The sequence below is a fragment of the Onychomys torridus genome, chromosome 6 (genome assembly GCF_903995425.1).
Source record: "Onychomys torridus chromosome 6, mOncTor1.1, whole genome shotgun sequence".
In the NCBI taxonomy this organism is placed as follows: Eukaryota; Metazoa; Chordata; class Mammalia; order Rodentia; family Cricetidae; genus Onychomys; species Onychomys torridus.
Genome location: NC_050448.1, coordinates 124278290 through 124290949, shown reverse-complemented (window position 1 = coordinate 124290949; position 12660 = coordinate 124278290). Strand labels below are relative to the sequence as shown.

At 37.5% G+C, this 12660-nt stretch overlaps 1 protein-coding gene across 33 annotated transcripts in view; it reads left to right on the top strand.

Moving 5' to 3' along the window:
- Positions 1-12660, top strand: part of Adgrl2 (adhesion G protein-coupled receptor L2) — a 208003-nt gene that overhangs the window by 65446 nt on the left and 129897 nt on the right. For all 33 annotated transcript variants that reach the window (XM_036189375.1, XM_036189374.1, XM_036189394.1 and 30 more), the window contains exon 2: positions 717-889. In XM_036189375.1, coding sequence (XP_036045268.1) covers positions 817-889 — 73 coding nt within the window. In that variant the 5' untranslated portion in view covers positions 717-816. The remainder of the gene's footprint in view (positions 1-716; positions 890-12660) is intronic.

The window sequence follows — 12660 nt, the reverse complement described above, 5'->3', positions numbered from 1 at the left end:
GAACTTTAGGTATTTCTTTGGGTCGAGTAGAATCAGTGATGTTGCTTTGATCTTAACTTACACCTTACTCAAAGAAAAACTGTGGCAGGAAACCTGAAGCACTTGCATGAAACAGTTTTGAGACAATACCTAACTGCTTCTTCTGTGAGCAATTAGCAGGGAAGGAGTGGTAGAAGATGGTATTTTAAGTGCATGTGCTGTAAACGAACAAACACCCATATGTTAACAACTGTTTACCTTCCTTTAAAAATGAGCTCATTGGATCTGCAATCTATCTTGTAAGACAACTGAGGAGAATATTAAATTATATTGCCTTTACTATGATCAACAAATGCGCATGTGTTTATACATTTATTTAGAGGTGTTATGTATTCTAAAGCTAGTTCTATGATCAAAAGGTTAATGTCATGGAGAGATGGATGTATTATCTCAAGTGATTTTCTAAGCGTTCATACTTTCCTAAGAGAGCATCATTACTAGAAAAAATATATATACTTACTTATGAATATGATTGTCTATGCATTTGTAGGAGCTTCTTTTTTTCAGAATGCCTCAGATACTATATGTATAGGAGCAGTTACCTTCTTGGATATGCAATCAGAATGTATTTTATACTTACAAAATGGAGGGAAGGGCAGAGGGTTATTACTTCTGCATTTACAGTGACGACATACCAGAGTCTTAAAGTAAGTGATGGATTTGTTTGTTTTTTTCAGATATGAAGATCAATGATGCAGACTGCTGGGTTCGATGAAGCTGGGCATTTATAACTAGATTCATTAAGGAATACAAAGAAAATATTTAAAGGGATCAATAATGGTGTCTTCTGGTTGCAGAATGCGAAGTCTGTGGTTTATCATTATAATCAGTTTCTCACCGAATACAGAAGGTAAGACACAGTTCATATTTTCTTTCTGAAACCCAAGAGAACATGAAGGATGTAATTGTCTTTGTGTTAAAGTGGCTACATTCACATTTTTTTTTTTTTATTTTAAAAGTAAGTGTTGAATTCATTCTGTAGTGGCTAAATTATTTTCTTTACACTGTTGTCTGGAATAGAAAATGCTAGATGCCTTATTTGATATCTTTATAAATTTACAGAATACAATAATTCTCAGCAGTCCTTTGGCATGTATTTTACATGTCTTGGTTGCCTTTATTCCAGAAAACTTGAATTCTTTTGTTAAAACCTTTTTTACTTTATTTTTTATTTTTTCAAAACCCTGTTTTAGAAGTTTCAGTTCTTAGTTTGCTTCTAAGTCATATTTCTGCAACATCTGGAATAAAATGTATCTTATTTATGAATATGCATCCACACTTTGCAGTCTGAAAAAGTTCAGAAATATATCAATCAACTTTCCCTATTTTCAAGAATAACAGAATTTTTGACACTGAGTTATAACCCTATTCCTTACAAACTATTTAAATTTATAAATAATTGTGAATAAAGTCTTTAAAACAGACATAATTTCAAAGAACTAAATGTACACGTGCAGACTTTTTTTTTTTTTTTTGAGACAGGATTCTCTCTGTAGCTTTGCTCCTTTCCTGGAACTCACTTGGTAGCCCAGGCTGGCCTGGAACTCACAGAGATCTGCCTGGCTCTGCCTCCCGAGTGCTGGGATTAAAGGCGTGTGCCACCACCGCCCGGCAGATTTTTTATTCTAAATAACGAGAGCTACCCTTTATTAATTTCTAAATGGATTTTTCTGATACCCATTACTTATGGTCTTCAGTATTAGTCACATAAAAAAAATGGTCACGCAGGTGCTTTTTAAATCAGGCCCGAAGTAAACACAGAGGTAATATGTGACAGTGTTGTACCTAGTTGATCATGACAATATTTATACTTAACAAGAAAATACATTAACTTAAAAAAAAAACTTTTAGAAATACTTGCATATACAATGGATTCTTTTAGTCTCAGTAGAATAAAGCACTGCACTTAGAAAATTGGTTTTATTAGTACTTTTCAATGTTCTAGTTTTAACATAGTAATAAAATGATAGGGAAAAGGCACATTATCAAGTGTGGAGAAGCCATTGTCCATTGTCTTTGTGAGGAACTTTGACAAACTAAGCATTTTCATTTTGACAGAAGGAGTATGTTTAAATTATTTGTTTTAAAGTTGTGTTTTATTCTCTGCCTGCTCTCCCTGTTTCCTACATCTGATTAATGAATACAACTTAATATAATTTAAATGATTAACATATTCAGGATTATTTGAAAATATTTTCATATTTGGAACATACATATTCACTCGAAAGTTACACACAGGCTAATATTTAATTTGAAGACAACATAGTTACTTGCTTTAGAATTGAAGATAGGAAATCTAAAAGTATAATATGTCTGAATAACTAGTACTATAATGATAAACAGGCAAAAACTGAGTTTAATAATATGAATCTCAGGCTTGGATTGCTGTGAAAATCATATGTATGGTCTATAATTTTGCATCTGCTTTTTTGGAAAACACTGTCTGAATTCCTGCTGTTATATTTGAGTGTTTTTATACATTGAAAAAGATTCCAGGTGTGGACCAATGGCTCATTAGTCCAATAATGAAAATTTTTCCAATCAAGATAGAGACCACTTTGCCAGCACAGTAGCTTTGCTCCATGGGGGGCTGCGTGCAGAGGCTTTTTCACGAGATGCTGTGGTTTTATTTCGTGTGTCACCTCTCAGGTCAGGATTCATATCCGCTCTTAAGAGAAATTTCATTTTTGCCCCATCAGGCCAGGGACATGTTGCTTTTGAAAGAATTCCCTCCTACTGTCAAGAAAAGAGCCAGGGAGGGACTCACACTGCCGCCTTTAAGAGGAGCCACAGTGAGCTCACACTACTAGAAAGCCTCGTGGCAGAACGCGAGGTTGTCTTGGAAGAGTTGTGTGTGACACTGTCCGCCTGTATTACCAGAAGCCAGATAATGACCTATGAACACCTGTTGAGAAACCAATCAAAGTTAGGTGTAAGGGGCATGGGATAGAAGATAGAAATTTAAATTCTCAGCCATTAAGCAGCTGCTTACATGATTTCTCTCTCTCCCTTCCTCCCTCCCTCCCTTCCTCCCTCCTTCCCTCTCTCCCTCCCCCTTTTAACTAACTTTACTTTTTTCAATTAAAAGTGTCTGTGTGTCTGTGTCTGTCTGTCTGTCTTTGTGTGTACATATTTGTGTGCTGGGGCATGTGGTTTTTCAGGTGTATGGAGGCCAAAAGATGATGTAGGTAGCCCTCTTCTGTCACACACTGAGGACTCATTCCCTAGATATAAGGTGTTTAACTGAACTTGCAGATGGCTGGTTCATTAAGCCCCAGTAATCCATTTATCTCTGCCCCCACAATGCCACGCCTAGCTTTTATGTGGATTCTGGGATTTGAACTCGTGTCCTAAAATTACAGAGCAAGCACTCTTACCGAGGATGTGTAGTCATGTCCCCACTGTTGCCTTTGCAGAGGTGAGTGAAGAAAGATGGATCTACAAATATTTGTACCATTTCCGAAGTCCTCACAAACACTCACAACCTAATGGGTTTCTCCCTCTGTGCTCATTATTGGGCGCTTGAGATTGAGAGATGCCCACAGTAGGCCTCTCTCATTCAGGGGCTTGTGTTCCTTTGCTGGGAATGGAGACTCAAGAACGCATTGGGGTTCAACAGGCCATTGCATTGCTGCACCTTGAGGTTTGCCACAGACTAAAACCCACCTGCCAAGCCCACCCAGGTTTGGATTCATTCCAATATTTAACCAGTTTTGCCAGTTCTTTACCCTTTCAGTAAAATCCAGAGGCAAGAGTTTTCATCCCACTAAAGATTAGGAAAAAAAAAAAAAAGCAAAACCTCCAACCAACCTGGTGCACCACAGAAGTTCGTGGGCATCTCTCCATCCTTCAGTGCTTGACTTCTCCTGTGTGTGTGTGCTTTTTCTTTTGGATAAGTGTGGAGGCTTAACATGCCTTTGAATTTGGTCTGTATTAGTACCCATGAGAGGTGTATCTCAAAGTTTATGAGGTGTCTATTCAGTGCTTAGACAAATCTCATCACTATGACATATTTATTGTGCAAAATCTTTCAGATTTTTTTAAGTGCTGGGCTAGAACCCAGGACCTTTGTTTGCTGTGGGAGTACTCTTTCACTGAGCTATGTCCTCATGGCTTCCTGTGCATACCAAAAACCAATACTCATTTGAAATGTTTTGAGATGATAAACTAATTATATGAAAATTTAGCTGCTTGTGTTCTGTTGGTCCATCAGTTTACCATGTGATTTTTTTTCCAAAACAATGCAATGCTCTGTTCTTGACTCTTCTGTGCAATTTTGAATATTGTGTAGTGTCTCTGTACAGACAGTGATAGCATGAAGATCATACTTTGAAATGTTTTGTAAATTTTTCCATATAATTGATTTATATTTCTATAGAGCTAACCTTGCCTTTCACAAGTCGGTTCTGTTGAGATCCTGGTGTGCTTTGATTATTTTGGCCAAGTTTTATAAGCATAGTAACCCACTGTGGAATCATGTATCAGTAAGTAGGAAAGTAAATTGAATTTTTGTGTCCTAGAGAATTAAATTATGCCATATAATGGAGCCCTGGCAAGCATAAGTCAGACCCATGAAGGCTCACTCAAGTGACAGCTTATACATAATAGCAGTTATTCAGCAAAGCCAGGAATATCAACTTTAGGCCGAGTTCTTTATGTGGTGAATGTATCATTAGACCTCATAACTCTGAATTCTAGTTAATTAACTCAGAGGACATTGTTGCTTACCCCAATTTCAAAGAAAAATGTTGTAACAGATGCAAATGGCAAACAAAAATCCACATTTTTATAGAAATCCGGAAAAATCTGAGAACATACTTGTGGAAATAGTATCAAGCCAGTTTGGAAATTGCACAATTTTCCTATAACTTTTTCACTAATGCTGTTTTACTACTGTTTTTAATATGTAGCTGTGGAACAAAGGCAGAGATACAATTAGATATGAACTAGAAAGGTTGCTTGGCACACAAACATTTCTTTTGGAACGGGCAGAGTTTGGTGGAAGAAGGGATTGCACTGCACTGCTGAACTGAAGGGGGGTAAACAGTTCAGACCATCGGACTGATTTCTCTTGCATCCACATTTATATAATAAATATGCATCCACATAAGCCTGTGTAGACAGTGCACATACACATAACATGTCAGCCTCCCAGGATCAGGGAATGTCCCTGCCTGCTGTTATCTGCTTTCCTGTAATCAGCAAGTCTGCATCCATCACAGGAGGGTGTGATTCTCGAAGACATAATTGTAGTAGTGGGGAGGGAACAGGGGCTTTTGAATAATAGCATGATAACCAGGTCCTTACACGGGCTAGGCAGTCACTATCACTAACTTATGGTCCCATCCTGGATTGTAAGTTTTTGGAAAAAAAAATGTGATTTTATTCACTATGATTCAGAAGTTGGTAAAACCATTTGCTTTCTTGGGATTTATGTTTGCATTTTCAGATTATTTTATTTCATTTATTCATTATTATTTTTTAATCCTGGTGGTCAGGCTCATTGAGTAACTACTGTAGACTCTGGGAATAGCTTTTTGTTGTTGTTGTTTATTTTTTGTTTTGTTTACTTAACCTATTTTGGCAGTGAACTAAGAAGAGAAAAGAAATATTCACACTGAATTGCAAAGATTACATTAGCAGCTGGGTGAGCATGGTTTAGTGGCACTCCTGGGCTTAGGGCTGGTTTCTTCACAGTGGTACCTTCTTCTTTTTCTTCCTGGGAATGCTTACGGCCCTCCTGAGCTAGCTGACTTACAGAAGCCATGTTAGATTTCAGAGCCCAGCCAGATTGCCTACTTTTGTTCATTTCAGTGTGTTTGATTAGTTGATGTCTAAGACGTGAATTTCCAGCAAGGTACATGGGGATTTGGCTGTATGACTCCTATTAAACTTAATGGAAGTCATAACTCCCATTAAATTAATAGGAATTGTGTCTGTGCTCGCCGCATAGCTAATGTAACCTCATTGTTTAAACTCTGAGACTGGGTAAATTAGCATCCATTCAAAACAAAGCATTTACTTTTTTTGTATTTATATTTTTAGGGCAGACTAATGCCATTTTACTCTTTAAGAAAGCAAGCTCTTAACTTCATCTCCTCTTAGGACACCTTAAATATTCCTTATTGTACCTTGCAAGTGTAACATAATTTGATGGTGGCAACCTTCTCCGTGGGGAATGATGTATAATAGGGTTTAAAAATGTAAATTTAATTGTATAGGATAGCATCATATTTGACTATGGTGTATTTAGTATAGAATTACTTGGTTTCTAGCTGAAGATATATATTTTTTTGAATGTGAAAGTTGCATAAATTAAAATAATAGGATATACACATTCTTTGGAAATGTTTCTTTGTAGTATATGTAGGTCATTTTTTAAAAGATTTATTTTATTTTTATTTTTTGTTTTTGAGAAAGGATTTTTCTACATAGCCCTGGTTGTCCTGGAACTCACTCTGTTGGTCTCCAACTAAGAGATCTAAGAGATCGTATCTCTGCCTCCTGAGTGCTGGGGTTAAAGGTGTGCACCCCTATGCCTGGCCGATTTCTTTTACTTTAATTAGGTGTATGTTTGTCTGTCTATATGGGGGCTCTGCATGTCACGGCCAGTGCCACTAGAAGCTGGAACTGTTGGAGTTCCAGGCTGTTGTGAGCTACCCACTGTGGGTGCTGCAGGAGCGGTAGCCGACTCCCCAACCCCATATCGGTCATTTTGTTCACTAGTCTTCGCTGCTAATATACGTTGTTTTATAATTAGAGACTAAATTCAAGAACTGGGTTCTAATTTTTTTTTAACTTCTAATTCTGACTTTCTATTTAATTCTGACTTCGTGTTCTATTGTCTTTTTCTTCCCTGGCGTGGGAAAGGGATTGATAGCTGCAGTCTCTTGATTCCCTGAGCGGTCTTTTCACCACTGGTGAAAGAGTATCACAAATTAGTGTGTCTCTCACAACAGCTGACCCAAAAAACTCACTATCACTGTGTTCTTGGCAATGAGGTACTTTTCAAGCTTCAAATTTTGGATGGAAAATCTGTATCAAATATTTACAAATAGATGTTATGATTTTCTCAAAGTAAAGTACATTTTAGAAACATTGATTTTTATATGTGAATTAGACTTTCATCACTTTTATTGTTACATTGGCAACAGTCAATAATATATCAAAGGTAGCTTAATTAAAAACACAGGAAGCGCTGAAAGCACTGGAATTTTTCAGGCCTTTAATTCTGTTACTTATTTGCCATTCATTTGCTTCAGTTTGAGGAGACACATTCCTTATTTTTGAAATCATGTGGGTTTTTATTTTTTATTTTAAAATCTACCATATAGTTGGGCTGCGATATCAGAGAAATAATAATACGGATGATTGAACATAACTATTAATGAGGAGCTGGTATGCCTTGGAAACCTGATTTATCTTCCCTATTACTAAGGGAGTGTCTTACTGAAACATATGCTCAATGCCCTGTGGCACTCTTTATTTCTTCCCCCCTCCTCTGCGTGACAGAGAGTGACATATGACAGCCATGCAGGCTACGTGTATTAGACATCAGTGTGGATTAGTGACTATCTCCCGACATCTTTCAACCCTGTCTCTCAGCTCCTTCTGTCAGCTTGACAGAAGTGATTCCAAGAGAATACCTAGTCCTGGCCTTGGGATCTCTGGCTAAAATGCAAAGCCGAGAAGGGAATTCCGTATCTGCGCTCCAGGAAGCACAAACAACATTTATAATCTCTTCTTATCCGCTGGGAACTCGCCTGAGTTTGACTTTCTTGTCTGACATAGTTCTTGCCTTGAGAGCTTATTTTCCTTAAAAGTATCTCCCTTTTACTCTGAGTGTGAATGCAACACATCTCCATGAGAAAAGATAGAGAATTAAAAGGAATTAAGATAACAATGCAACGTTGCTCATACTTTGAACCTTTCATATTATTTTCCTAAAATACATCTTTTTAAAAAAATTTTCTACAATGTACATAGTGATGTTACAGATAAATACAAAATTGTGTATGAAACAAAGATAAATTCTTCATTTGCATCTCTTATTGTGATAATAGCTTTAAATAGCTATTATGGAATGTATTATGTGTACATTTAAAAACATTTATTGTTCACCTTCATTTACCAGACATTTGTTCTTAATTTTTTTTTTCAGGTATAGACTAGATAAATACCTTCATAGGAAATACTTCTTTGGGGGTGAATTATTTTTTGAGGCTGGAATCCTGGAATTCTGACTAGTCTGAGATGTAGGCACATCACCTTTTCTAAGAGGGTTCATGTTGATAAAACCAGGGCAGGAGAGTGTTAATGTCTCTATGCCTTATTAGCAGTGATGTGGAATACAACACAAGCTTTCATTGTATATTTCTAATTTGAGGATGACTTGTAAGGATAGAAACATTTTCTGTGTACTCAGTTGTTAACTGGTTAAGTTGTGATGTGAACTTTTTTTTTTGTTGTTGTTACCCACTTGACCATTTTCCTGATGATTATCATTTGTAATGGTCTTATGCCATTTTTATTTTGAAAAGTATTTTCTAGTGTGCCTGGTAGTTTAATATTTGTATCGCTTGGAGTTCCAATGAGAATTTAAAATAAGATTTTGTAATAGAACACTAGTTAAAGGTTGAATAGCAATCCTGATTTTGTTACGTTTGGTTTATTTCACACATGCCCCCTTTTGATTTGTAGCTATTTTCTTTTTGGATTTCTTCCGTTTTTATACTAAGGCCCCTTATATCCATGTCTTAAATATTTCCTCCCTTGTATTTTTCCATTACTCTTAAATATTTTTAATTGAAATTGTTCAGTCCTGGGGGCTTTATTCATGCTAAGCAAGTGTTCTAACCTTGAGCTACATCTTTAGTCCCTAAATTCTGTAGTTAGTTAATTTAAAAATGAAGCAAATAAAGATTAACCTGATTGTCTGTGTGGGTAAAGTTGGAGTAAAATCAGGATAGGACCAGGTTTTATGGCAATTGTTAAAAACAAGACAGAAAAGTAAAGCAGAGAGGCCATCTGCACAGATTAAGCTCTGGATGAAAATCCCACCTTTTTTATTCCAGTCATATACCCTGCTTTGCAGAGTTTTTGTCTTTTGGTTTTGTTTTGTTTTTTTGTTTTGCATGGTATCTTAAAAATATAGATTTGTCTTTATGAAGTAGATGCGTAGATAGATTGTTAAGAGAGGTGGTAGAGAGCAGAGTTCGGATAATGCAGCTGTGTTTTGTATAAGGGATTGCTCTGTAAAGGAGAGCCAAGCAAAATTTCCTTTTGTTTCATTGCATATTTATAAGGTGCTTCCGAACTGTTCCTTTGTAATCATTTATTTCTATTTAATTGTGTATTTATGGCCTAATCCTGAGTTCTCACTTCTGTCTTTGTTTTTTATTCTTTTCTTTGTAGTACAGGTTGATCATTCCCTCGTCTAAAAATTCAAACAAATTGCTCTGAAGTCCCGACATTTGAGGCCAGGTGCTGTTTTTGTTGTTGTCTGCAATATCTGCCTGAAAGTCTTGGAAAATGGTCTCAAATTGGAAAGACTCTGAGACCAGGAATATTTCTGGACCCAAGTATTTTAGATAAGAGGCAGTCAAGCTGTGGGACTATCTAAAGCAGGAGGTTCGTGGTCTGATCTTAGGTCCAGCTCTATTAACTGAAGCTAGAGGCTTCAGGAGGGCATTGCTGGTGGCACACAGAGCCCATGGTATTTTGAGGCTCACTATTTTTTTAAATATTTGGTAGTGGTAGTGGTAGGTGATTTGAATAGGGAACTAGATAGGAAGGAGGCGATGACTTGGAAAGGCAGATTGGAGACTAGTAGTGTAGAATTTTTCACTTAACAGGAGAAGAAACTAAGACTCAGAAAGGACTATTCTCTCACCGAGGTCTTCTTGCTGGGGGAGAAATAGAGAGACATCATGCTGAACCTTAACACTCAGAACCAGCACAGTGTGTGTCGGAAGTTAGTGCATATGGCTGTGAGTCGCTCAAGCATCTAAAGACCTGGATTCTGACTCAGTGTCTGGGGCATGATCATGTTTGACAAGTTCCCTGGTGGCACAGACTTTGAAAATCTCTGAGAGGAGATATGTATCCTGGAGTTGTGCTTATTAAAATGTTGAGAAAATCAGAATTTGCATGATAGTGATTTCAGTCATTGCAAGTCATTGGTTTTTAACTGAGAGAACGTGGCTGAAATACAGAAGCAGCACCATATTCAGCTTTATGACCCTTATTAAGGAAAGAATTGAGGTGCCTCCAGATGCAGAGAGCCTTGTTATATTTTGTTATGTTTTAATCCCGTTTTGTATGCTTGGAGATGACCTTTTATCTGATGATTCACTTTGGAAACCAAATCCCTGAACAGCCATGCAGCCTGCCCTCTTCTTAATACTTCCCTCTATTCCCTGCTGGTCTGCCCTACTTTTATTTTACCCCACACAGATACATTAGTTTAATATCATCTTCACACATTGTTTTATTATTTAAAGTAACAGTTAACAAGCGGTCATGTATTGTGAAATATGGTTCTTTGTCCTAACCCATTTGGGAAAAGTTTATTTTGTGTTATTTTCTATTTTTTCTTTCCAAAGTCAGCATACATCAGTTTCAACAGTCATCATTTCACTTCAGTTTTAATTCTGTGGCATGTTGAGGCCAGAAGATTGCAGGCCTGGTGTACCTCAGTGTTAACTGGTCAGGAAAAGTGGCTTAAGGATGTTTTGTGTGCTTAGGGTCATGTAATAATGTCACTTGATAATACTTGTAATCAAAGATATTCTGTTGTTCCTTTTACAGCAGATACAATATTTCTTTGCAGCAGAGGATATAATCCTCTTGCCTGTCTTTCAAGGACAAAAACAGGTTACTGATAATATTTAGTTTTATGAGAATAAAAATTGCAAATGAAGTGTGTCTTCAGTGGTCTCTTGAGCCCTTGAAAGCCAGAATTGGAGTAAGCAGCAAATTTGAAATAAAAACAGTTGTATATACAATTGTATATAGGTACTTTAGGTATTTTTGTTTTCATTGTTTGGTGGAGTTAAGGAATTTGAGACTTGGGATGCCAGCTTGGAGATTAGTACTGTAGACTCTTTTCTGTAACAGATACAGAAACTAAGACCCAGAAAGGGGTGTTCCTTAATCGAGGTTTGATTGCCGAGTCCAGCTTTTTCCCCATAGAATGTTACATTTGACTTCAGTTGGTTGACTGACATTCTTGCCTTGTGAGGTGTCATTCCAGAATAAAATACACTTCAAAATATATACTACACTGTTGCTTAATGGTTATTATCAAAAGTTTTCTTTGTTTAATACCATGGCAGATGAAAAGCTACCTTAAGAGCTGGGCAAGGTAGCCACACATCTGTAACTCCACCACTTGCAAAGACTGAGATGGGGCATCACAAGTTCAGACCCTTCTGGCCTAATTTGAGGCTCACCTGAGCTACAGAGAGATTCTGTCTCATCCGCTTCCCTCAAACGAAACAAAACAAAGAACCAAAGCTATATTAAAATTGACTTTGTTTTATAACAAAATAATACAACTGTATTAATTCTGCAACTTCCAAACATCTTCAGAAAGTTTTCAGTGAGAAGCAAGTAGTTTTCTGAGTTAGTACACATTGATGAGATGATAGACTGTTGGCATTCTGAAAGCCTGTGGTGATTATGGTTAGTTTTCATTTCTCAGTGATTATCATTGTCAAATAGCTAGTCAGGGCTCCCCAATCCTTCCTCAGGTTTGGGTGTTGGGTGTCATTCTTCCTCCTTATTCTGCTTGCCACAGGAAGCTTGCTGAATCCCAGGCTCTGTTTCAGAGTTTCAGCAAATCGTCCACCCTCAGAGCTCTCAGACTCCTTCCTTTTGTCCATTAAAGGCGGTGCTGTGAATCCTGCAGTCCTGTCTGTTTACTTGAAGGCTTGTCTCTGAAAGCTGCCACTCTCATCTTTCAACGATGCTGTTAATTGATGGTGAAGATTGAGTGGAAAATCTTTAGTGAATAAAAAACACTGGGGATAGGTGTGACCCCAGTTTGCAAGATGGTCAACCTTTGCCTCTTGGTCTCATCTCCGTTTGAACTAAAATGCTAAATGCACACTAGGAGAGCGAAATACACTTAGTCACATTCAGAAATGTTAAGCAAAGGGAAGACGGGAACCATGTAAGTGACAGCATTTGATCATTTGAATTCACTTTGTGTTTGGCTTAATTTGTGGCCCTAATTATTGCTAACATTTGTAGTTGGAGAGCTTCTCTCCAGGTGCCACCAAGCCCCCGCGGTCCCACAACCCACGTATAAAATAATCATACAGACACTTGTATTATTTAAACTGCTTGGCCATTAGCTCAGGCCTACCATTGTCTAGCTCTTACTCTTATATTTAGCCCATTTCTGTTAGTCTATACTTTGCCACATGGCTTGTGGCTTACTGGTATCTTTACATGTATGTTGCTTCTCATGGCAGCGGCTGGCAGTGTCCCTCCTCGCCAGCCTTCTACCTCCCACAGTTCTCTTCTCTGCTTGTCCCACCTATATTTCCTGCCTGGCTACTGGCCAGTCAGCATTTTATTTATACAGAGTGATATCCACAGCAAACATTCCTTAGT